This window comes from Larimichthys crocea, chromosome I (assembly GCF_000972845.2).
Source record: "Larimichthys crocea isolate SSNF chromosome I, L_crocea_2.0, whole genome shotgun sequence".
Taxonomy (NCBI): Eukaryota; Metazoa; Chordata; class Actinopteri; family Sciaenidae; genus Larimichthys; species Larimichthys crocea.
Window position 1 is genome coordinate 24,686,527 of NC_040011.1, and position 26,322 is coordinate 24,712,848.

General features: G+C 41.7%; 1 protein-coding gene and 1 long non-coding RNA gene across 4 annotated transcripts; one reads left to right on the forward strand and one right to left on the reverse strand.

Annotated features, from left to right (window-relative positions):
* Nucleotides 1-5,135: 5,135 nt before the first annotated feature.
* On the forward strand, nt 5,136-15,737 carry clnk (cytokine dependent hematopoietic cell linker). Of its 3 annotated transcripts, none has more exons than XM_027287345.1 (18): nt 5,136-5,358; nt 8,395-8,435; nt 9,704-9,783; nt 9,909-10,053; nt 11,185-11,228; nt 11,332-11,374; nt 13,070-13,120; nt 13,202-13,236; nt 13,333-13,343; nt 13,419-13,517; nt 13,793-13,814; nt 14,524-14,548; nt 14,631-14,715; nt 14,798-14,814; nt 14,891-14,985; nt 15,064-15,141; nt 15,228-15,383; nt 15,470-15,737. In XM_027287345.1, exons 3-18 carry the CDS (start codon nt 9,748-9,750, stop codon nt 15,620-15,622), a joined length of 1,095 nt encoding a protein of 364 aa, XP_027143146.1. In that variant the 5' UTR covers nt 5,136-5,358; nt 8,395-8,435; nt 9,704-9,747; the 3' UTR covers nt 15,623-15,737. The 3 variants fall into 3 exon arrangements, with proteins under 3 accessions (XP_027143146.1, XP_027143187.1, XP_027143215.1); XM_027287386.1 differs by having other exon boundaries at nt 5,138-5,358; nt 13,434-13,517; XM_027287414.1 differs by lacking the exon at nt 9,704-9,783 and having other exon boundaries at nt 5,138-5,358.
* Nucleotides 15,738-18,823: 3,086 nt separating this feature from the next.
* LOC113747027 (uncharacterized) lies at nt 18,824-19,652 on the reverse strand. The gene is made up of 2 exons (XR_003463304.1): nt 19,323-19,652; nt 18,824-19,009 (listed from the first exon to the last, which is right to left on the reverse strand). It is a non-coding gene; the product is annotated as an uncharacterized LOC113747027 (long non-coding RNA).
* Between the last annotated feature and the right edge of the window lie 6,670 nt (nt 19,653-26,322).

Genomic DNA, 26,322 nt, shown 5'->3' on the forward strand with positions numbered 1-26,322 from the left:
ACTAGTAGTTGGATATAGTGTTAAAAATGCAGCGATGTGACTTTCGACTCTGGATTGATCATTTTATTGTACACTAATAATTATTTAGAGTTTGAGACAATTTATGAATGAGTGACAGTCACTCATAAAAGTTCCAAATGCTAGGATGTAAATGTAAGGATGCTAAAGAGTAAAAAAATAATATAATAATAATAATAATAATAATACAAACTCAGATTCTGTAGGAACCAAATGTCAAGGGGGTTTATCAGTGTGCTACAAGCATGAGTGCAGAAAAGCCACAAAATTAAAAGAGCACACTTAAAATAGAGCACCATAACAGAGACAGAAAGAGGAACGCCTACAGTACACCCCCTGTCTGTCTGATACTGTTTTTCTTGCTCCACAATGCAATCTCATGCAAGACATTCAAGGAAACATCTACAGGTTAATCAGTCTAAAGGGCCTGGACAGCAAGTTGTTTAAGGTACCTTCTAGGAGACTAGCCTGCTTACTAGCCGAACTGGACACATGCACTGATATACACTATGTTACCTCCACATGAGCAAATGGTATCCAGGTGTGTGTGTGTGTGCTAGTGAGAGAGGCAAATGGGTGGAGATATTTGGGAGAGATAGTGACATTACTTGATCAAAGCCTATGTATCACATATACAAAATACCAGTAGTGCAGCAGGGGGGGATGTTGACAGGTTAGCTGAACTCTTCACTTATTGACTCTAAAAATGATGCCTGTGGGCGAGTAAACACACCAAGGCATGCGTCGTTGTCTGGCTCCTGTCTTGACTGTAACAGCAGTTTGCGATGCAATAAATGTTTTAAATTGTATTTATTTTGGGGGGTGCACATTTAGGTGTTTTTAATATTTTAAGTGGTTGCCACTGATGGCAGTCAAACCATTTCTCAAATGATCAATGCCAACCTGGCAAACATTACCGTTGAACTCTAAATGTAGTTAATCAAAATTTTAGTCACATCCCCAATGTGTAAGTCTTTCATGGACACACACTGGGTGTTTATATCAACCTACAAGACTGTAAACACCTCCATATTAGCAGTACTGGCTTGATTATTGGCTGGAATCAGTGTGAATCAGATGCGGTGCTGCTGATGATGTGGATGTGCTTTCTGAGCGGGGTGAAGCACAGCTCCTGGCCTGCTAACGACCAGCATGCTAACTCTCAGCTCATTAGCTCTGGCTCCTCTTACTCAGACACACATCTCCCTGAGACTCCACACCACAGCAGGGGGAATGACTGGGATAAATAAGGAATAATCAAGGAATCGTTCTGGCTGCGAGTTGACCTGAATATGGGGCTCCTTGCCGTCACCGAGGCTCTGCCGACACACTGCTACCATTATAATGAATGGAGCTGTGTATGGAGAGGACAGAGAGAGAGACCTACAGTACAATCACACTAATGCTCCGGAAGGAGGAGGACGCTTTTTTGTGGTTCATACGGAGGATTGTTTCAGAACAACCTCTCCATGCTGGGACATCTACCCACATTCTATATTCAGAGAAGAACAAACAAACAATATGAATTTTAGTTTTTATAAACCTATGAATAAATCAGTGAGTAGGCAGTTGTGTTATGTTGATTGCAGAGGATTGGTTCTCAAAAATAACACAGCTACCTCCGAACATTCACACTCAAAGCTGGCTTAGTTTCCTATGCAGGTAACATGAAAGACATCAGAGAAACCAAGAGAACAATGACGTCGTAGGGGGGGAGAAAAACAGAATGTTCAGTGTGACCGTTCAAACTGCAGCACCAGGCAATGCAAAACAATACTTAGAATAGACCCGCAAGAGTGTAATTCTAATGAATAATTAGTAAGTTAAAGGGCAAATGAGTCATTCGGGAAATTTTCCACAATCTGAAAGTGTTCCGATGTGACTTAACTTCACCTATATGCTTCCTCTGCTAATAAAAACAAACATTTTTCTCTTTCTTCACACCTCTCCTTGTCACAAACTTAATTTCAAGCTGATGGACCATGGCTCTTCACAAAGTTCACAAAGCCATGACACATTGCTGCAGTATCAGATCAGGTATCTTCCTCTACAAGGATAATATTTCATGTACAGGACATTCGTTTTCTAGTCATCTCCAGCTGTGAGCCACCTCCAGTCTTTGTCCATCCATCATCTCCTGACCTTCAGCACGGTGCCCTGACGGCTGCCCGGGGCACAGGGAGAGTGACTAATGTCGTCTCAGCCGCCACCTCCCCGCACCAAAGGCCCCTGATATCCGTCCAGTATTATCCGACCCTGGCGTCTACAGATTTCTATCGCTGCTTCCAGCTTTAATTATTCACGCTGCTGAATCACACTCTCACCAGAGAGATAGCCAGACTGGCCAGACTGCCTGCCCTCTCCCTCTCTCTGATCTTATCTGTCTGGCTGTATGACACTATCTCATCCTTCCCTTATACTGTAGATTAGAAAAGACAACTGCTGGGCTCGCCTGTGACCTAGTATACAATGAGTAAAAACGTGCTAAAAACTAAATATTTTTCATAGGTACAAAGTATCGCACCACCATGAATGTCTTTGATAAATATTGCCTGAAAGTGTGGACCGTTGTCCCTGTATTTGACAAATATTAAGTCTTGATTCTCTCTACGAGGGCTTTTAACACACTTTTGCTACTTATGTACCCCTGTTCAAAATCACTTGAGGGAAACAGTCACAATCATCGACAATCACCATTACCTGGTGTTTTTTCTATGTACAGGAGGGCCTCTCTTCAGTAAAGTTATAGCTGATGTGGTTTACCATTGTGATGACATGCATCCTTCCTGTGGAGCGAGGAATTCATCATCATAACTCTAACTTCCTGAGAACTCTCTAAATACACAAAGGACTTGGGTTATACCAACCTGTGAATATCAATAAATTTCGGTCACACACACCCTCACGTGGACACACTTCACCAATATTCAACCTCTGTGTTCCTCAGCCCCCCCAGACTGGGACTCTGGATCTTATTTCTAAGTGACAGGTCCAGGACAGAGGAGGGGAGGACAGCTCATTTTTTGGCTTGCTGCGAGGAGGAATAGGGGGGGAGGGGCGCGTTGAGGACACAGGATGGGCTGCCAGATTGACAGGCCGATGTGACTGTCGCTGGGGGCCAAGGTGTAGAGATGTTCAGGGAGTTCACGTTCGCGGCTCAGAAGATAAGCATCAGTGAGAATATGAGAGCCTAGATGGTAATCTTTCACAGGAAATCAGGCTATACCATTGCAGAAGAAACCACAGGAGAGAGGCTGACCTTGTGTGCCTGTGTTCGACTGCATCGCTTTTTCGGGGAGGCCAGGCCTCCAACCCGCTGCAGACAGGAAGATACTCTAACATAGCTCTGTTTAAAAAATGGCAAGTCAGGTCTAGAGTTTTTGAGTTCATATCATCATTGAGAAGTCATCTGAAAGTTTTGGATTGTCAGTTTTTCACCACAGCACCACAACTGGATGATTAACCAAGATTTAAATTAAATCTATAGTTTGGGAACTCTTGGTCAACATTATCTCAGAAATGTTTAGTGCATAACCTCAGTACAGTCATAAAAAGGGAAATTAGCTAGAGACCTAAAATGCTTTTTGCACCAGGCTGTAAACATGTTTATTACTGCCGTGAAGTTGGACATTTTAATATGGAGGAACTGCAGTTTTTGGATCTTCGCACTGTTTTCGCTTCACAGCCACAGGGGTAACTGCTTGGATTTGAACCGGTGTTGATTACAAAATATTGATCAAAGAAGCTTATTGAATCTCAGTAGAGTTCCTAAATATCTATAGGTTGAAACAAACCCGGATATTCAAACTTCTTTAGAAGAGAAACACAAAACATAGTACAGTAAACCTAAAGTATCTGTTGTTTAAACATCCTTTGCAGTTTACTGACCAACTTCCTGGTTCAACCTTGACCTAGCTGTGTGTAGTTATGGTTCTGCATGTAATGAGGAAGTTTTTGCAACACTACACATGCACACACTTTGGTAGATAAGCTGGTCTGTTGCTAAAACCCAAGTTATAATTGACCACATTTCATTTAATTGTGTAATCTTTGGCCCAAAAGTTATTCTTTTCTCTTAAGGTTAGAAAGTAACCTTGGTGAAAGTTGCATATATTATTTGTGGTTAGGGATTTTCAGCTGTTAGAGAGTGAGGCTTTTAAGCAGAATATCACCTATATCATTTCTTGTGCTAGCAGGAGGGTTTTGAATAAGAATGAATAATGCTCACCACTATCTCTAACTACTGTCAGTGCACCCTGTTCTCAGGCCAAGAAACCCAGCTTCATGGCCTATGCTGAAAATATTCTCAACGTGATTCAACACATTTTTCTGCCTCATTTGAGCACTTATATAACAACCATTAATAGCTTGACTTTTAATGCCTCTCATTGTCTGTTTTTTTGGTTTATTTGTCAACCATCATAGCATATAAGAATCATGCTGTCATTAACTCGTGTTATAATTGGAAATGCGACCATAAAGTTTCACATTTCCTGGCAGTGTTAAAGTGGAACCTAATTGTCAATAGACTCTTCATTAAGTGTTTATGCTATAAGATGAAGATATTACACTAAAGTGAAATATCACTTTGAAAGGTTGAGCTGGAATAAAATATTATCACAAATTGGAATTTGAGTTCACCTTCACCTTGTTTGAAATAAAAATAAAGCTAGGTGATCTAATGAAAGACTAAATGTCACCCTGCTTCCTTTTGCACTTGGCCGAGCAGAAATGTCACTATGATCCTGCACACATTAAGAGAAATAACTGTAGCATTGGCACATTTATGTGACCCTGATTTACTGAGCAAATGAGTCTAGTTTTCAGATAGAGTATAGTATAGGAGCTTGCAGCTTATGCAAGGCTGATAAAAATAGCCTTGCACCTGTGAGCGGCAAGTTGTCAATGCGGAGGAACATAAGATAACATAGGAAACGCTGAGGTTGAGGCTTTTGATCAAACATCAATAGTTTGATGCGAACAGAAACACCTCAAAGTCTCACTGTCAATTTTAAAAAACAAAACTCATATCACAAACTACAAACAAACAAAATGTTATGTGCACATCCTGACATGAAGGATGAAGGATGAAGGAGGAAGTCAGAGTGCTGATGATGTCTCTTAAAGAGCATGTTCATGTTATAGGCCAGTTTTTCACCACACAGGAAGTCATTTTAGGTTACTGCAGTGGGCTGCTTAACACGACAATGAGACTTTGAGGTGTATGTCGAGAGAAAGAAAATAAACTTTTTACTTCTGGAACCACACAAACGCAACTGAATAGAAATTGTTGGACACCCACTGATGCAGGTGTGTTTGTTGTACAAGTCTTCTGAAAAGGTAAGTCATTATTTTATCATAGTGTTTAGAAAAGTCGGCTGTGAAAATAGATGAAAATGATACGTATGGAAATATAAAGCAGAGACAAGCACAATTACCAAGCATAACTATTTTTAACAAGAGTTAAGATTTGGGCTTTAAAATTCAAGAACAATTCCCCCTTTTGGTCATTTTAGATTTTATGTAATATATAAACTGCAATGTCATCTCATCTTGTCTGGAACTGGGGTGTGTGAATAAAGTCTAAATGTTATAAATCAGGCTGATGCTGCAATAAAATGCACAAAACTCATACATAATGTAGTTTTAGAAATATTAGAACTGAATTAGAACAGTCTGAGACAGAATTTAGAAAGAACTGCACAAATACATATTTACTTGCACAAAACACACCAGCAGAGGACTAATTTAACACATAATTATCTATTTAAGACACCAACAAGAATGTTATCAACATGGAGTGTCGATTAACTCAGTTGGTAGAGCATCCGCCCCATGTACGAAGGCTCAGCAGCGGCCCAGGGTTTGAATCCGACCTGCGGCCCTTTGCTCTCTCCCCACATTCCTGTCGCTCTTCAGCCGTCTCTATCAAAAATAAAGCTTGAAAAGGCCAAAAAATATCTTTAAAAAAACAAAACAAATCTATCTACAGCGTTTCCTAGTTTGATCCTTGTTGATATCATTTCCCTCCTCAGAATAAGCTCTTTTTCACTCAGTATAGTTGATACTTTCTTGATGCCTGTAGCAACGCTGGGTCACAAATCCTTAAGTAGTCTGGTGGTTTGACTTGCCACAAATCCCCTGCACCCAATTTCCATGGGGCAGAAGTTTATTTTCCAGACTAACTGCTCAACCTCAGATGCTAGCGCTATGTATCTAATCTCCTTCCTTTTCATACGTCTCATCCAACACCACTTCCCATGGTCCAGTAAGCTCTGTAAAGTAGACAGGCTGTGGAGTGTTGGACCACAGTGCCAAATCCAATACTAAGTCTGAGTCCCCCTTTTGGGACTGTGAGTTTGTAGTAATGTCTCCTGGCATTTCCACAATCCCTGAGCCCTCCTTATGTAATGTTCTATTTTGGGTAGGCTTCCTTCCTGCTTCCTGTTACGTTTTCCTTCACAGCCAAAGTAATTCAAAGTTAAAAACCTGTCAATCAAAGAGTAAGTGATTGGCCCTGACCCTGTGTTTCTCTTCCTTTTCTTGCTTTTTTCCGCAGGAAACATGATTTTTTAAAATGTATATTATGTTAAAAACACAATAGGAGGATATGTGATAAAGAATTATGTATCAGCCTCACTGCAGAGACCTAATGTTAAAGTCAGTCTAGCATTCTACTTTTTGACCTTCAATTGCTACATTGTCAGACTTTATTTCTTCTTGTTTGATTTGGAGCCTGTAACAAAACAGGACTTACCGAGTTACTAAATGTGGCCTAAAAACACCATGGCCCACTAAAAGTCTGGCACTTTATCTGCAACATAACACTTTAACTGATCCCTCAGGTTGAAAAATTGGATACACATATCTGCACTTTGATCCACCTCATGGAAGCTGCAGCTTTCACAGTTTTTTCACAGACATTTCAAAGCCAAATTTAGCATTGTTTGAATCTGCTAGAGTTTCTTGCATCATTTGGTTTAGAGTGAATATTGTAAACATAAGGTGGTTAAATGACCACTGCTCCCCCTGCTTACTTAATACTGGGACACTTCCAATGAACACCAAAGTGCTATACGTTCTTGAATTAAGTCTAACATTTGATACCGTTGCTCTATAACTTACTAATACCAGAGGGTTATTACTGGAGCTGGACGACTGGACGATTAATATATATCGGCTATGTTTTTTTTTTCAGTGGATCAGCAGTTGCTCTCTCCCTGAGGGATTAATAAGAGCAGCAGCAACAAACTCTCATTCATCGATCTACCTCAGTGGGAACAGGGAGAGGCACTGAGAAAAAAGATAGTGTAGAGACAGAATATTTCACACCTAACTCCTGAACTAAGACCATCACACACACAACTGAGTGTATGTATTAGCAATCGCCGTTTCTTGGGCTGACAGTGACCCAATCCTAGTTATTACTCTGTAGTGTACTCTGAATTTATTCCTGGTCTTGTGTGCCTGATATAAAACTCTTTTAATTTACTGGTAGCTTTGTATCTTTTAAATTTAAATCTAAATTTGTTGTGGAATATTTATTCTACACTATGCCGACGATACTCCACTGTACCTGTCTCTGCAAAGCAAAATTAAATTAATTGATATCAACTGACTGTGCCGCTGTGGTTACAGAAAACCATGTAACGTGACACAAGTAGAAATAGTCACAGAACTGATTCAGCCACAGCTCTTGCTAACATTACCCACCTTACACTAGTATTCACACAAACAAAGTAAGGCTGTAGCTGCTACTACTACTTTGTAAGAGGAACACCTTCTTTTTTCTTCTGTCTCTCAATTCAATTGTGTTCAACAAAATTTAAACTATCACGAAATTTGGATGATAGTGGAGTGTAAAAGAAATCGATGCTTGTATTTTTAGTTATGTTCTTCACCACTAGTTTTTTATATCGCTTTTATTATTATTATTATTATTATTATTATTATTATTATTATTATTATTATTATTGTAGTTGTTGTTGTTGTTATTCAACATTGTAAAAGAAAAATGCTAAATTAAATAACTGAATAAGGGAGGGATAATGGCAGCAACATTAGAATGCATTACAAATCCTGGGATGTTTAAAAAACAACTAAATATATGTAATAATTTTGCTTATGTCAAAAATAAAACAAAATTGTAATCAGTATTTTAAAAAATCTCTAAATTAAAATATAGTTTCTTTCCATTGAATGTCAAAAAAGTTACTCGGATCGACAAACTCGGGGAGTCTAGTAGGAACAGAGAAACAACACTCTTTTGCATTTTTAGTAAGAAAAATGCAAGGACATTATTGTATAGGAAGGTCACATTTTTTGGCAGAACACCAAACTAATGATGTTTTCATTTTTGTTTCACTCCCTCGTTAGCTGCAGTGAGAGAGAACAGCCATGAGTCTGCTGTGATAATGGTGAGTTATGGCGTCCGTATCCACCCCGTTTCCCTCATGGTTCCTCATGAATGTTCCCAGGGGAAACTTTAGGAGTTTGCAGCCCCCTGTGTAATTACCTTTTAGCACAGAAATGGGTAAAGCGTGAGATATATGGTTATGAATATTACATGCTTATTTTCTGCAGAATACATACACGCTTTGACAGTGAAATAGCAATGCGCACATTAATGAAACACTTCTAATCTACACGCACACTGTCTAACAGACTGTGTTAGTTAGAAACCTGTCATTACAATCAAACCCTTTTCAAACGCTGCCTCATGATGCTTTTTCAGATTTCAGCACATGCAGCACAGAGAGATAGCACAAGGTGTAAGGTGTCTACTTTGATATTGTTTTTCTGGCTTTAGGCTGTAATTTTAGTAAGTCTGTACTTGGTTCCCTACTAGTAAGTGTCACCCGCTTGTAGGATGATGACAGCCGCAAACATTGTGCTTTACTATCTGAAGACTATCGGTGTGCCTGTTCATAATGTGATTATTGTCTGTGTAATAAGCAGAAAACAGCGTAATAAAATACTACATATTTTATTATAAATGATAAATAGTATACAAATATTTTACAAATCTAAGACAGAATATTTATAATGCAAGAAAGGAGGAATTTTACTTAAACGTAGGAACCATTATATTGGATATTACATTATTTAGCTGCAGCAGGAAGTTTAAGTCAATTTTGTTCAACCACCTCTTGTAATATAAGAAGCTGGAGTTATTTAGAAATGACCTTTTTCCCCATCATTATTTGAATAATTAGTTAAGTGGGTCGGCTACATAAACTAGATGAACATCAAAAGAGAGACATTTCCTGCTTTTGGTGATATATTCATGGTAGTGATACCAGCACAGTGAGACCAAAACATCAATTTCCCCATAAGAAAAGCCAAACAGTCCGAAAAGAAAAGAACCATTTCTGATGCGGAGCCATGGTAATGCACCCACTGATTCAACCTAATTTCACCCTTTCTTTCTGTCTTCACCACAGATATACAAAAATACACAGTGACAATGCACTTTGCATCATTGCGTCACAAATTTACAAAAATAGAACATGTATTATTGCTTTTAGCGCTGAGTCAGAGACTCTCACTTTCTTCTGATTATGACTGACTTAAATGTCTTTGTCTTGGTGTCTGCGTAATTGGAAAGAGTGAGGCTTCAAAAAGACTCCAAGACAAACAGCGTGTTGTGTTGCAACACCACACAGTAGCTTCCTGTATTTGTCAGTGTTGTATGTTCAAAGGGTCTGACACGAGCGGTCTACTTCGAGTATGGACGTAAAGAGCAAGAGACATCGAGACTTAAAAGTAATTGCACATACTGATTGTATTGTTAATGCAGAAAAGAGATTGTCTTTCTTTGTGACACTCAGTATACTACAATTTATATAGTGTTAAAAGAGATGGTATGTAAGTGATGATTCTCTTTACAGGATCGCTGCAGGACAGACAGGAAAGGAAATCAAAGATGCGGCAACTACAACAGCGTCGAGGAGCCTGAGTACGCTGTGGTGGATGACCAGGAGGAAGTGCAGATATTTCCTGCGAGGCCTATATATGATGAGAGAGAGTACGCAGGTAGAGAAGAAAACAATGAGTTTGCAATCACATCTCTTATGTCATGTCGTTTTTCATTCTCATATCCAGTTATAGTGTGTCTTTTGTTGGTTGGTTTTGTTTAGTCCTAACAATGCAGAGTTTAAGTTTAGTTTTATTCCTATTTTTTTTCTATTTTCTATTTGTTTTGTTAAATATTAAATATATATTAATAATATATATATTAATATAATTAAATACTTTTTTGATAGTATTTTATCTGTTTTCTGTGCTTGTATTTTTACATTTCTCTTTAGTACTCTTTAGTAGTCTGCATGTAAATGCGCATGTAAATATAAAAATGTAAATTTGCTGACGATGAAGCTAACCACAAAACTGCCATCTTGGTCACTCATCTGCCGAGTACTCTGTAGGTGGGAATATGACCTTTGATTTTCATAACCGCCCATCTTGTCTCAGTACTCATGTCTGCCTCAAATGCATAAAAATAGCATGGATGACATGTCATAAATAGACAAAAAATAAAACCTTAAGAAAAAGCCCTCAAACTCAATGTTCCAAACAAGTCCAAACTGTTTGCACAGTTGACACAATGAGGGTGAGTATCTTTCACTTTCCTATGCAGAGAAGCTCTAGTGAACATAATTAAAATGAAGCTGAATGAAGTGCAAAAATAACAGCTCCCTCGCAAACTGTGGCGAGAATGAAAGCAGCGTGGTTCTCAGAGAGAGAGAGAGAGAGCTCATGCTGAGTGAGCATGATCTGCCAGTGGGTCTCCAGGGCCATCTGTTGGCTGAGTCAGACTGCGGGAGATTACAATTATCCAGGAACTGAAGGGGGAGAGAGGGAAGCATGTAGTGTGAATAGACTCCCTTTACTCTCCTGCATGGATGTGGCCCACAGCCAGGGGCCTCGCAGCTGCACGTCTACAACTTTATACTGAGCATGGCTTTTAAATTTGTTCACACTTGGAGTGTTCTCCCTCTGTAATCAATACACTCTGCTGCTGCAGTGTACTGCTGGGACCGAGTTACAAGAATGATACGAACTCAAAGAGTCTTTTAACTGTCAACAAACACTGCAGCTACTGAAACTACTATTATTGCTGTCACTGATAAGACTGTGAGCATCACAAGTACTTTTGCTTTCAAGACAGGGATCCTCCAAGGTCATCATCAGCTTCAGCACTCTTCCCCGTAAGCTTTCTGTTTGTTTGTTTTTTTTCTTTAAATTACCACTGAACTACGGTAAAAACCTGCTTGTGCTTTATGTGCTGTGTTCTGCTCTGCCCTCCATCAGGGTAACTCCAACATCCTCCGCAGAGAAACCCATCTTACCTCAGGTAAAGCTCTCGATGATTTCAATTTTCATTACTGTGGTGTTCTGTTTGTTGAGTTACTCAAATTCATAAGCAATAATAACACAAAGTTGCTTCGTTCAACACACTCAGGGGTCTGGCTTCTACTGGGCCTGGTGCCAATAACTTATGGTATCTAATATTAGCTCACGTTAGCAGAATTTAGAGAGATATTTCAGTGTGAAAGACATCTCTGCATCAGTTCACTGACTTTATGACTTTTCCGTACTTGGCCACAGGCTGCTGCTCAGCAAAAGTTACATTGGGTCACTTAACCTGCATTAAATGAAATGAAAGTGAAAGGGTTGCTCATGCTACTGAAAACACTGTGAATTATCACCCACCTCTGCAGGGATTTTAAATCTTTTTAACCTTTGTAAGCAGCAGTTTCCAGAAGCATTGTACAGTCAGACATCTCATGTTTGGATTACAGTTTAGAGTTTGGCGTCTTCCCACTTCATCACTCTCTGCAGATGCGAATACAAAGACATATCGAGGGGCGATGAGCAAGTATCTTAAACCTCTTAAACCAGAGCCTGCAGGTGGGTGGTGGTGGGCCTAAGGGGCAGGCGGTGATGCTGATAAGAGGGCAGCAATGGCATTGACAGATTAGATGGAGAAAAGGTTCGATTTTTTATTTGCAGTTGAAATAACCTGCTAATTTAAGAGTGTTTGAATTTGGATGTTTGTGGAGTGTGAAGCATGTCGCGTGTGTACATGCAATGCATCTGGAGTTGTTTGCTTGAACTAGCTCCAAAGGCTTAACTCCATTTCTGATGAATCCCTTGTAGAACACAAGACGGCTAAATCAGCAACTAGCTAGTGAACACAGTCAAGCATCTGTCTCTCAATAACATTTAATGCTTTTTAAGACATTTAAGACATGAGGGCAGGGTGAAAAAAAAATCACACATATTCATAAATTCTTTCCCTTTGCCTAATTGGTTGGACTTTATGTCATGTAGTCTAGACGCAGCAGAGTATAAACGTATAAAAGTTTATGACAAATGTTTTTTTTTAGCTTAGAAACTGAAACATTTGAGTATTTTCTTTTATAGCATCACCTCAGATGAATCCTTGACATAACATTGATTCCAAGGTCAGAAATTAGGCTACAATTTAGTCTGCTTAAGCTTAGCCTTATCCATAGATTCTTTGTTTTCTTATTTTATATTTAAATAAATGAGTAGCACTAATTTCCAATGGGTCTATGCATCAAATGTTTAGGACCTTTAAATTTATTTTACTTTTACACAGTTGCTTGTACTGTCAAGAGCTAAAAATGGATTTATCATTTATCATTTGTCAGGTTGCCAGAAACGCAGATGTAAAATGAGGAAGCGGTTTGCTAACACGTTAGGCAAAACCACTTACAAGTCAGTGTTGCGATGGTAGCTATGTATGTCATTTGATTAATGCAGCTTCAACACAACAAAGTTAAACTATAGGTTTGAGGGTGTGTATATATATATATATATAGATATATATATATCAATCAAATAAAATGTTACACCTCCTGATCTTGATTCATTTCAGGACCATGTGATACGTGAGATGATGATGCTGATTACTTGTATTCTTTCATTTATCCTGTAATAAGATTAAGTACCAGAACATCCAGACTGTACTTGAGTGCAGTACTTCAGTAAATGTATTATGCATAATTGTCTTCAAACACAGGCCCTGCTATAAACAGAGACCTGAAGCCAGGCAGAAGAAAGGCCAGAATAAGTAAGACAACTTTGAATGAACTTTATTCACTTCACGCCTTTGACCTCAGAAGCACCACAAATATTCACGTTGCTTTTACAGATAAGAGGCCAGCACCCTTGCCGCCAGGAGACCAGGTAAACCCCTGTGCCACATACAGCTGTGTGGTGTATTGTTGGTTTTTGTGTTGACTAAAACTCATAAAACGCTTTTCTCTCTTTCTAATATCACAGCTGTCACCCAGGTAATTTGCTCAACTTCTACTTCTTCAAGTCAGTCATTGTTGGGTTTAAGTAAAAGCTATATAATAAAGCTGAAGTCTGTGTGCTTCCAGGTGCTCTTCATCAACTCCACCGTTGACTGTAGAGTTAGTGAATCACTTGCCTGGGCTGACTCTGCACGAACCCTGCAGGAGAGAGTGAGTACTGTTTCACTGTCCTACTCAGGAAGCAAGTAGACAGTCTTGTCCCGGTGAGCATCTGCAGCTGTTGTTTTGTTTTGCTATAGTTAAGCTTTACCATATTTGACTGCTTCCTCTCTGTGAATCGTGCAAAGTGAATCGAGGCCCTGCTGGCATACAGTTTGTACAGTGAAGCAGTGGCACCATCTGCTGGTTAGAAAGATAATCACAGAAAAGGTTTGAGGCTTCCTCTGGTAAAACATGTGGTGATGCTTTGTGTTTTTTCATTTCAGTGGAAAGAGAACTACTAAGGCAGTAAGTAGTCAAATATACAGCAATTATTTCAATCACAAAACAATGTGATGACAAGATTTTCTTTTGATTTTATTGACAGTGGATGAATGTGAACAGTATATTTACTAGATGATAGTATTTACATTTTAATATCAGGACGGACATACGAAACATCAGCTCTAGACACTTTTAGCACAGCTGAGGGGCTATGGCTCAGGTAGTAGAGTCAAAGTGTCCTTGAGCAAGATACTGAACCCCAAACTGCTCTTAACAGCTCTGACATCAGTGTGTGAATGTGTGTGTTTGATTAGCATCTCAGGATGTGAAACTTTGTACTGCAGTTGGTACATCAGTGTATGAATGTGGGTTTGAGTGTATGTAACAAGTGGGTGAATGTAACAAGTGTGTAAAGCACTTTGAGTGGTCGATCAGAAAGATGCTATTTCCTGTAGTTTCTCCTTCACACTTAGAACAGGGGGGTTAGTGGAGGGGGTTGCAATCAGTAACTACACTGCTAGAGGTCACTAAAGATCAAAAGATCAAAAGTTGTAATGAAAGAGCAATTATATATTTGGATGCCACTTTTGTACTTTTACTTAAAGGATTAGTGAGTATTATTCAGTGGTATCCAGCAGTCTATTTGTAGATTGCAGCCCTCTCCACTCACAGGACTCTTTAACTATCTTGCTATGTTGTTTTTGTCTAATTGTCTTTTTCACACTTTAAATAGGCAGAATTCAGTCCACGTGCCAGAGGTAAGAGCTCAATATAACTGAGAATGTAATATTTTGGTCTAAAATATCTTGATAGTTGTAATGATGTTGGATGTGTTTTTAGGTCTACAGAAAACAGAAAGTTTTTCATCCCTCCATACCAATCAAAGACGTTCTTTGGACTTGGAGACTCATGATATAGAAATAAGGTGCGACTTTCATTTCTTAGCCATTTTTAGGAAAATGTCACATCATGTTTTACTTACATGTGCTCTTTTTGCATTTATTTAGGTCACACAGAAGTCTTGGTAAGTAATATTATAGATGGCCAGTATCATTGCACAGCTATTAATGACATAAGTTGACATTAACTTCTACTTATAGAAAGGGTGCCATCAAAACGTCATCACCATGAGTGGCCTCAGACTAAAGAAGATATTGACCAAAATGACTTTGTTCCAATGGAAAAGCCTCAACAGGTATTCCTGGTTCTATTTAATAAAACCGAAAAACAGTAGGTGTACAATATTTATTCATATCTCTATGATATTTGGCAGACCTACTGTGAAGAAGACTGGTATGTTGGGGCATGCAGTCGAGTGGATGCTGAGCACGCCTTACACCTGGTGAACAAGGTACTGCACCACTTCTAATCTGAAATAAACCAAAAATGTGTGTTTGAAGCTAAATAGGTCTTCTTTTGTCACGTTAATCACATTAGGATGGAGCATTTTTGGTACGAGACTGCTCCATGAACACCAACAGTGAACCCTTGGTGTTGGCTGTGTATCACGACAAGAAGGTTTACAATGTAAAAATACGGTTCATTGACAGCACGAGCAAGTACGTCCTGGGAACAAGACAACGATCAAATGATGTGAGTGGACAGATTCAGAAAGACACTTCAACACGCACTCTGCTCAGCGTTATATTTACTGCAGCTTGCATCTTGTTTCTCCTCAGATGTTTGACTCTGTGGCAGACATCGTCAAGTTTCACACCATTTTCCCAATAACACTCATCAGTGGGAGAAATATGCCTGGAAGCAGATACCCAGAAAACTGCGTGCTGACGTGTCCAATAACGAAAAGGGATGTTGACCAGCTGCTGAAATAACACATCCAGCAAAGATGATCAGTTAAATCTCATCTGGGTCATCACATCCTATAATGTCGCTATCTAAATTGTAAAAGCGTATGATTGTATCAATAAAAAAAATGTGTTTCAACTATGGCTGTAACTACTTATTATTTTCATTTTCAAGTAATCTGTTGATTATTAATCATTAAGATTAGAAAATGGCAGAAAATAGTGAACACCAACACATCATCACTTTACAGTATATTGATAAAAGACATGTATGTATGATATGCAACTCTTGCTTGATAACGTTGAGTTGATAAAATAATTGGCAGTTAATTGTCAATTCAATAGTTAATTAATTTTAATCACTTAAGCACTTTAAGCATGTAAAAGTGATGAGATTTACTAGTTAGATCACAAAAGACTCAAAATTATGTGATGCTAAGTCAAAAGCATTCATATCTTTGAATCAGTAAAAGTAACATTACCACAGTGTAAAAATATGCATCAAAAATCAAAATACCAAATTATACTCAATGTACTGTACTTGAGTACTGGATTTTGTATATATAAATATATATAATATATATATATATATAATATATATATATATATATATACAGTAGTAGCAACTTAAAACGTTCCCGTTCAAGCTGAACGCCAGCTGAATGCAGCCGTCTTCCAGCTGACTTCCAGCCGGCTCCCTGCCAAAGTCCCGGGAAAGGAGAGACCCCCCTCCTTCTCCTGGGCGTGTCTTTTTTACTGTAACTCCACCCATTCATGTGATTACAGGGTATGACCAGGAGATGGCGCTTCTCTCACAGAACTTATTTCAGTTGTTCTACCTGGAGATGACGTAGCTTACACACCTCGTTAGCATTCTCGTTGCCTCAACCCTGTGTTCGCACTTACATAATGGGCTTCTTGGTCTCCCAGTGTCACAGATCACAGAGCGGAAAATGCCAGCTGGTTTGACTACTGCATACTATACAGTAGCCGTATGATTTGAGCGTGTTCATGAATTGAAATTAAATTTAAGGTGTTTATATCTAACATGTAGCATTCACCAAATCAACAACATATAGTCTGTTCTGCCTTTACTAGTGGTGAGCCGTTATCTGTCATAACGTGCTGCGTTAAGGTGAGACTCTTATCAGGCGATAAAAAAAATATCACCATAATCTATTCTCAAAACTGTTCCAGCCTTGAGGTCGCTTTTTGACTTTTTTCCTTTTGTTCATTTTTGTTTTCTTCGCTGTAACTCTGTGGAGTCCTGATCTCTCTAGCAATGTTGTTTTTGAAAGTTTTGTGAGTTTTTCTCGTGTTTTTTAAATTGCCGCTTCCACCTGGACAGCTGCCTTTGTTTACTCCGGGAACAGCTATCGCGCTAATGCCGGGCCGGCATTAATCTACAGTATCTATGGCCACCACTAGTCTTTACATAATTACTGAAGCGCAGGGACGTCCACTAGGTTTAAGAACTGGGGTGGCTTAGCCCATAGAGGAGAAAATTATTGCGCGCGCTTTGACGTTTTTCCATCAACCGATCCGGGAATACTTGGTGCTGTGGGGGCGATATGAACGGATCATGATGATCCTTTGCACCACTAGCCACATCCATGCATTGTGCTCTGTCTCAGCGATCGGGTCACCCGCTCACCCCAGCTTATCTGTTCAGATGTGTCTAGTTTAGACAGTCTACGGTGAGAGCGGAACATCACTGCTCCTCCCCGTGGACAAATGAGGCATTGCAGCTGGTTTCACACAGACTGCTTAGGGGCGTTTTCCTAGAGGCCCTTACTGACTACGTCATCGCGGGGGATTACATTTCGGCAGCGCCGGCCTGGCCACATTTGCGCCCGGGCGAACCTCACCCCCCCCACCCCCCCCCCCCCCCCCGAGGCGAACATTTTCTCCGGCGCCCTAACGGCCGCCGTGCGCCCTGGATGCGTGGCGCCCCCATCGGTCTGTCCGACTCCCCCCTCTGCCTGTCAACACCCCGCTCCCGGGGCGCCCGCTCCCGGGGCGCCCGCTCGCTAACTTAATGAGCGGATTCGAAAATTACCGAGGTTTTTGCTTTTTCGGGCGTTCGTGCGCCCCCCACGGAGAATGCGCCCTGGGCGGGCCGCCCACATTGCCCCAAGCTAGGACCGGCCCTGCATTTGGTCACGTGCCAGCCAAGGACCGTTCGAGGACCTGTCGGGGACCAGTCACTGCCCTGTCACGGTCACGGTCCCGTCACGGAAACACGGGAACTTTAAGTTGCTACATCTGTATTTGGCATGCCATTCAGGAATTAAACCTTGAATATATTGAATGAAGTCTGAATATATGGAATGAAACTTTGAATATATGGAGGGAACCTTGAATATATTGAATGAAACTCTGAATATATTGAATGAAACTTTGAATATATTGAATGAAGTCTGAATATATGGAATGAAACTTTGAATATATTGAATGAAGTCTGAATATATTGAATGAAACCTTGAATATATTGATTGAAACTTCACTGACGTCAGACTTTGCGGCAGTGCCTGCAGCCATCTTGTGTAACAGTCTGTAAAAGCAAAAGACAATGAGTCAGGCCGCCCGCAATCTAGTTCAGACAAGCTACAACTACAAGCGCTATCAAAAAGTAAAGTCTTAAGTCTACTCTTAAAGGTGTTGACTGTGTCTGCCTCCCGAACCCAGAATGGTAGTTTGTTCCACAGAAGAGGAGCCTGATAGCTGAAAGCTCTGGCTCCCAATCTACTTTTGGAAACTATAGGAACCACAAGGAACCCAGCATCCTGAGCGCGCAATGTTCTAGAGGGGTAGTAAGGTACTATGAGCTCTTTTAGATATGATGGTGCCACAGGTAGCCAGTGCAAGGAAGCCAGAATGGGAGAGATGTGATCTCTGATCTTGGTTCATGTCAGAACGCGTACAGCAGCATTCTGAATTAACTGCAAAGTCCTAAGAGACTTATTGGAGCAGCCTGATAACAAAGAGTTACAATAGTCCAGCCTAGAAGTAGCAAATGCATGGACTAGTTTTTCTGCACCCGCTTGAGATACAATGCATCTGATTTTGCCGATGTTACCTAAGAGGAAGAATGCAATCCTCAAAATTTGTTTTATGTGGACATTAAAAGACAGGTCCCAGGAAATGTAATGTGTCTATCGTATGTGTCACCGTAGTTACTCCTTCACGCCTACAAGGCAAAAGTGTTGCAATCAGCAACTGCACCGCTAAATGCCACCAAATCCCATACACTGGTTGTGAAGAAGCTTCCCTGCTCTAACTATGCTGGATACACTGAGATAGCAGCTCGCTGCAGGTGATCGACCAGAATCACACAAACGATGTCTTCAAGTCCAACTTATTTATTGCCACAAGCACATCCAATGCGTACAACTGTCCAATGCATTAGTGGTTCTGTGTAAACAACACAATAAACAAGAGACACAAACAGTAAATAACACGGGAAATGTATATAATATACATATAGATGCAAACTGTAATACAAATTATATGCACACTGTATAAAGTACAAACAAACAGACAGCAGGGAAATAATGTGACAGTATACAGTCAAAAGGCAGGTCTAAAGCTGAAACAGTCTAGCCTCTCTTGAACATTTATGGTAGTTAGCAAGGCAACAGTGCCATCTACAGGACAGTAGAGGTAATCCCCTAATGGCTGCCACAGCTGCCGAACATGCTATGCTAAAGTCACAAACTGCATATACCAAGTAAGTGATGCAGAGAGTGGCTTCCCCCTGGTGATGTCATCGGCAGGGTCGAGGCAGACTCTACATAACGCCAGGTGTCACCAGCAGTGAGGTCTTGAATCTCTGCTACTCTGGTGCCCACGAACACCTTGAAACGGCATGACTCTGATTTCAGCCAAGTGAGTACAGTAGTAGAGTCAGTCCACAAAGTCACTTGATGTATGGGCAGAGTTAGCTCAGTCTTAAGCAGCTTGGCTACCTGGGCTCCTGTCAAGGCGGCGCACAGTTCTAGACGTGGGATGGATTGCTGCTTCTTTGGAGCCACTCTCGACTGGGCTGTGATGAATGCTATCTCAACCTCTCCGCTTGGACCCTCAGTTCTGAGGAATGCTACAGAGCCGTATGCCTGTTCTGAGGCATCACAAAACACATGGATCTCACGCCGGCTGGTGGGGGAGGCCAACTCAGGGCTGGTGTAACCTCTTGGCAAGATTATGTGTTGCAGATTAGACAGAAAGCAGCACAATGAATGGGTTAATAAATAGATCTGTAATTGTGAAATGAATCTGTTTCTCCAGAGTTGTTACCGCTGAAGAAGAATTTATGTGATTTAACGTTACATTTGTGAGGTGAAATGAGGCTGTAACGACAGTCCACCTACATCTTCATTGGAAAGAAATAATTCTTTTATGGAAATTATTAGCACAAAATACTAATCTCACTGACAGACACATTACATTTGCTGTGACTGCTTCATGGTTTAGCATGTTTGTATACAACAGTGTCGTCGACATACATTTGCCCTTTCTGTGGAAGCTCATTAACATATACAGAGAGCAGAGAGAAAGACAGAACACAGAGAGACAGACAGAACACAGGTTAGTGTATGGCCCTACACAAATGCATATGGACATTAGCATACATTACATTACATTACATTACATTACATTACATTGCATTTAGCAGACGCTTTTATCCAAAGCGACTTACAGAGGAGGACATAAGCTGAGAAAGGTGTAAAGGAGCACAGAGTAGTTGTTAGTTTTGTTAGTTTTGTTAAGCAGGGAAGCATTCTCGAAACAGAAAGGTTTTTACAAGTTTTTTAAAGGTCGAAAGGGATGTTGCTGTTCTAGTAGCCGTAGGTAGGTCATTCCACCATTTGGGGACAACCACAGAGAAGAGTTTAGAGTGACCTCGCTTTGCGAGAAGCGAGGGTACAACTAGACGGTTTGTATGAGCGGAGCGTAGCACCCTGGTCGGGACGTGAGCCTTTAGTAAGACGCTGAGATAGGCAGGGGCAGATCCTGAGGTGGTTTTGTAGGCTAGCGTCAGAGTTTTGTGTTTAATTCTGGCAGCTACAGGCAGCCAGTGCAGGTCGCTGAAGAGTGGGGTGACATGTGACCTTTTAGGTTGATTGAAAACCAGTCGCGCTGCAGCATTCTGGACCATTTGCAATGGTTTGATCGCGCAAGCAGGTAGGCCAGCCAGGAGGGAGTTACAGTAATCGAGGCGGGAGGTGACTGTAGCCTGTATCAGGAGCTGAGCGGCATATTGGGTCAGGTACGGTCTGATTTTTCTAATATTGTACAATGCATAGCGACATGACCTCGCTACGGAGGAAATGTGCTCAGAGAGAGAAAGACGATCATCTAGTACGACGCCCAGGTTTTTAGCAGCATGGTTAGGGGTAATAATGACAGTACCAATTTTCAGGTTGATGTCATGGCAGATTGACTCATGGGCAGGGATGACCAGGAGTTCGGTTTTTGACAGATTAAGCTGGAGATGGTGGTCTTTCATCCAAGTTGACAGATCAGAGAGACAGGCAGAGATGCGTGCGGAGACCGTGGTGTCGTCCGGCTGGAACGACAGGTATAGCTGTGTGTCATCGGCATAGCAGTGGTAGGAGAAGCCGTGTGAGCGGATAAGATGGGACAGCGAGGTGGTGTAGATGGCAAACAGAAGGGGACCCAGCACCGACCCCTGCGGCACCCCCATGGAGAGGGTATGAGTCGATGACAGATGACCTTGCCAAGGCACATTAAAGGAGCGTCCAGCGAGATAGGACTCGAGCCAGGAGTGGGCATAGCCTGTAATGCCCATGTTAGCGAGTGTGGCTAGGAGTATGTCGTGATTGACTGTATCGAAGGCAGCCGATAAGTCAAGAAGGATGAGTACCGATGATTGCCCTCGTGCTCTGGCTGTTTTTAAGGCTTCTGAGACAGATAGTAAAGCTGTTTCGGTGGAGTGGCCACTTCTGAAACCTGATTGTTTTGGGTCAAGTAGGTGGTGATGGGTGAGGAAGTCAGTGACTTCTTTAGAGACCGCCCTCTCAATGGTTTTCGAGAGGAAGGGAAGCAGTGACACCGGCCAATAGTTTTCAACCAAGGCGGGGTTAAGCGTAGTCTTTTTCAGTAATGGCGTAACTCTGGCTTGTTTGAAGGCCGCTGGAAATACACTTGAGGACAGTGAGGCATTAATAACGGATGTGATCGGTGGGACTACCGTAGGAGCGATATCTTGTAGGAGTTGAGAGGGGATGGGTCCAGCAGGCAGGTGGTGGGGTGGTTGTTAATGATCAGTTTGGATACCTCGTCTTCTGAGAGAGGGGTGAATGAGGAGAGAGTTGCGCTGTTGTCTCGGGGGGGTAGCAGGTTGTGACTGGTGGGATCACAAAATTGTTTGCTGATAATTGCCACCTTGTCTGTGAAGAAGGAGGCAAAGCTGTCAGCAGTGAGGTTGGTGGCAGGTGGGGGTGGGGGAGGATTGAGCAGCGATTTGAAGGCGGAGAAGAGTTTCCGTGAGTCAGTTGTGCTGCTGATTTTCTTGTTGTAATATTCCATTTTAGCAGTCGTGACAGATGAAGAGAATGACGCTAGGAGAGATTGGAAGGCTTCTAGGTCAGCAGGGTTTTTGGATTTGTGCCATTTCCGTATTGCAGCTCTGAGTGCTGTACGTGACGAGCGGATGGCATCAGTCAACCATGGGCGGGGCTGAGTGGAGCGTGCTGGTTTGCTAGAAAGAGGGCACAGGGTATCTAGGCATGCGGTTAGTGTGGAACTGAGAGATTCTGCGGCTGCATTGACATCTAGCGGAGAGAAACTGTTGGGAGGGGGAAGGGCAGTAGCGACGACTGAGGCGAAGTGGGTGGCAGACAAGTTGCGGAGATTGCGTCGAGAGGTGGTCATGGGTTGAGGGGTGGTAGGTAGTTCTGGGAGGGAAACCATGAAGTGGATGAAGAAGTGGTTCGAGGTATGTAATGGTGTGACCATTATGTCATCAGTTTTGCAGTTTTTGGTAAGGACGAGATCCAGTTGATTGCCGTTTTTGTGAGTTGGGGGAGTACTGACTAGTTGCATGTCAAATTAGTTGATGAGGGATAGAAAGTCTGTGGCGTAAGCTTTGCCTAGATGGATGTTGAAATCACTGAGGACCAACAGCGGGCACTCAAGTTCAGGGATTGAGGACAGTAGCGTGTCTAACTCATTGACGAAGTCACCCAGATGTCCAGGAGGACGGTAGATGACGATCACTGAGCATTTGACTGGAGCTATGATTTTGATTGCATGGTGTTCATATGAGCAGTAGTTGGTGTTGAGGAGCAGGGGAGCATAGTTCCATTTGTTGTTAACCAGGACCCCAGTTCCTCCTCCTCGCTTGGAGAGACGGGCTGTTGACAGCGGATTGGCAGTTCCATAGGCCAACAGAGAAGGTTTTGGTGGGTGTATAATGTTCCAGTGGCCGGAGGTTAAATAGATTCCTGGTGTGAAGGTTGCGGCGGAGGGGGGTCCGTGCAGTGGAAACTACGGGGATCTTCTGGAAGCACATAGCGATATGGGTAGGTCCGATGGAGGATAGTTTCGCCTTGCTCGGTGGACTCGCGCAGGTAGACTCGCTTGTCTTAACCCAAGTAGGTCTTCACACGAGGAGGGCTTCAGACGAGGGCTGACGCTGCAGCGCAGAATGCCTGTTGAAATAGGTGCAGGTGCCACTCCCTGAGTCCGCCCTCTTTTGCAAATTACAGAAGGCTGTGGTTTTCGGGGGCGTGTCGCTTGTTCACACCTGAGTCAAATCCAGTTTCGGGTAACATACCTTACCATAATTACCTGTTTGCCTATGTGCTGCAGAGAGGACACAGAGAGCAGAGAGACCGACAGAACACAGGTGTATGGCCCTGGCCGGTGGCAGCACCGGGCTGCCGGTTACAGCCAGCGAAGTGCGTGTATGGCCCTAAATTAATGCATATGGACATTTGGACTTACCTGTTTGCCTATGTGCCGACACAACATGGCTGGTTGTTACTGAATTTGCTGAGCAGTGTCAGTAATAATGCATAGGGGCGACGGTGCCAGAGTGAGGCACACTTAAAATTTCTTTAGAAATTGGAATTGGAAAGAAATAATTCTTTTATGTCCCCCGGCGAAGTCCGTCCCTGGCGAGGTGCGTCCCCCCGCCGGAGGAGGCAGCGGCTAGGAGGTCCTGGCCCGGCCCCTCTGTCAAATTTTAGAACCCAATGTGGCCCACAAGTCAAAAAGTTTGCCCACCCCTGATCTAGTTGCAGCGATATTAAGCAATGAGGACATGATAAATACACTGGCGAATGCGTGCCGAAATCCTCCTTAAAAAGTTCGCTCAATTTTTAACCGTGGCAGGCCTACAACAGCCATAAAGTTTCGCCATAATCTCATTATGCATTTGTTTGTCTGCCCGCAGGTGTGAGTAGCTTGCCCAAAGCTGACAATGTGTCGCGGATCATAAAATACGTTAAATATTAAACCACCCATTTCACCCTGCATTGGTCTATGAATGTGGGTGATGCTTATTGTATCTAAACAATATATGAAGAGCTTCTCTTTCAGTTCATGAAATCCCTGTAGCCGCAGCAGCTCCTCCAGTCCCGGAGAAGTGCCGCGTCAGAGAGCAGTGCCATTACGCACGGCCATTCACTGTTTTACCTTCATTAAATCACCTGAAAACTATATCAAGCTAACCATACAGTGTCTTGGTCCCTTTCGTTTGTATGGTCGGAGATTGTACACAGGGGCTGTATTGGGGCACTCCTGAGAGGTGGAGGGCATGCTTAGGTTGGCCAGATAAGCAGCTGCCTGGCCTGTTGTAGGCCGGCCACGGTTAAAAATTGAGTGAACTGCTTCGTCTGAAGTACGGGCAGGGTATTGGGCAGGGGTATCGGGAGGATTTTGGCACGCATTCGCTAGTGTATTTATCATGTCCTCATTGTTGTTCAACTAGATTGAGGGCGGCCTGACTCATTGTCTTTCGCTTTTACAGACTGTTACACAAGATGGCTGCAGGCACTGCCACGAAGTCTGGCGTCAGTGAAGTTTCATTCAATATATTCAAGGTTTAATTCCATATATTCAAAGTTTCATTCAATATATTCAAAGGTTTAATTTCCTGAACGGCATGCCATATATATATATATTCTATTGTTTACACATCATTCTGTTCTGTCTACTTATTGTCAGATGGACAATAAGTGCAAACAGTTTTAAAGGAGGGAGGATTGTAGTGGGAGCTCTGTGGTGTCAGATGTGACTGTATGGCAATTGCAAATGGTTTACATGGCTCACAGGTCAAGGAGGAGGACCCCTTAGCAGAATTCTGCTTCGGCCCCAGGGAGGTCAGGACCAGCTATTCAAATAAAAACTTGTATTTTCAATAAAAACAAGAGCTTGAAGTAGCTCTTGTTGTTCAACCTTGTTGAATTTACTTAAAGATTTGTTTCACACAAGTTACATTTTTCATGTAGCATTCAGTCATACAAAAGGATAACTGCATAATCGTCAGACAGTACTTTGACTATAATAAGACATATCAAGGTAAGCTGAGACACTAACTGTTAATAATTTATGCTCATTAGAAACGGCACAATAGTGGGACATATAAAGAGCCAATCTTTATTCATTTAAATAGAGGTCACCCACACTAGGTGTCTTTCTTCTGTAGATTATAAATTGCTTCTCCCTCCGTCTGTCTTTCTCAGTCTTTCTTTCTCCACCCACCATCTCTCAGCGTTTGAGAAAGTCGACTGAATTTAAATGGGATAAATCATAAATCTGATTAGCTGAATATTCTCTGTGATCTGGAGGGCAATATGGAAGAAAGGTGATGAATTGAAAATGATGAGGAGACTTCTTTCATTTTTTTTTCTCTGTCTGTCTTCCCGTCCACCCCCCGTCAGGAGTTTAGTTGAATAATTTACTAGCCAATAATGTGAGGTATTTCATTAGATGGAAAAGCTCTCCGGTGTCAACGGAGACGTCTCCTAATTGAGAAGGCTTTGATGAATCCTGATCAAGACCGTGACAATTTCAACAGTCTCGAGACGTATTACAGTAACCTGTAATTTTGAATGGTTGCCACAGAGGTTTCATACTGCTCCACAAACAGTCATTAACTAGCTATTAACTATTGCCCAAGGTGGACTGAAGCACACTTCCCCAACCTAGATTAAGATGTTGAATTTGGAGTGAAAACTTTAACATAGCTGGGTGTCTTTCTTTGATGGAAACTTTTAAATCATTCTTACAGATAGAATGACAGGACAAGACATGTTGGACCCTTAGGGAGACTAACAACACAACAGAAAAATACAATATACTGTCTCAAGTTGATAAAGGTCAGTACTGTAAAAGGATTTCTGAATGTGGGCATGGATTGTTGGCGTCTGACACCTCTGACACTGCTTGTTCCTCAACAGGATCAGAACTTTTTTTTCTACCTTCCCACAATGAAAAAGAATATACTGCAGCTGAACTGACTTGCCGCTTTACTTCAAAGAAAATAAAAGACTCATATTTAATCATAGCAATCCTTTTTACATTAGGCTGAAGATGCATTTCATTACAGGTTGTAAGGTCAGGAGGCAGCATCGACTTCTAAGCCTGATGACTTCACATTATTCAGTCTTACGCCATTAGCTGCAAAGGTTATTAGCTCAAAGTTTTAGAGCTTTATCAGAGTTTGAGGTTAATGAAAAGGAATGACATAAAGTTAT

Coding starts and splice junctions, on each gene's coding strand:
- clnk (XM_027287345.1), top strand. CDS start 9,748: ATGGACGTAAAGAGCAAGAGACATCGAGACTTAAAA. Junction 11,229..11,331: donor CAGCTTCAGCACTCTTCCCC/GTAAGCTTTCTG, acceptor GCCCTCCATCAG/GGTAACTCCAACATCCTCCG. Junction 15,384..15,469: donor CAAGACAACGATCAAATGAT/GTGAGTGGACAG, acceptor GTTTCTCCTCAG/ATGTTTGACTCTGTGGCAGA.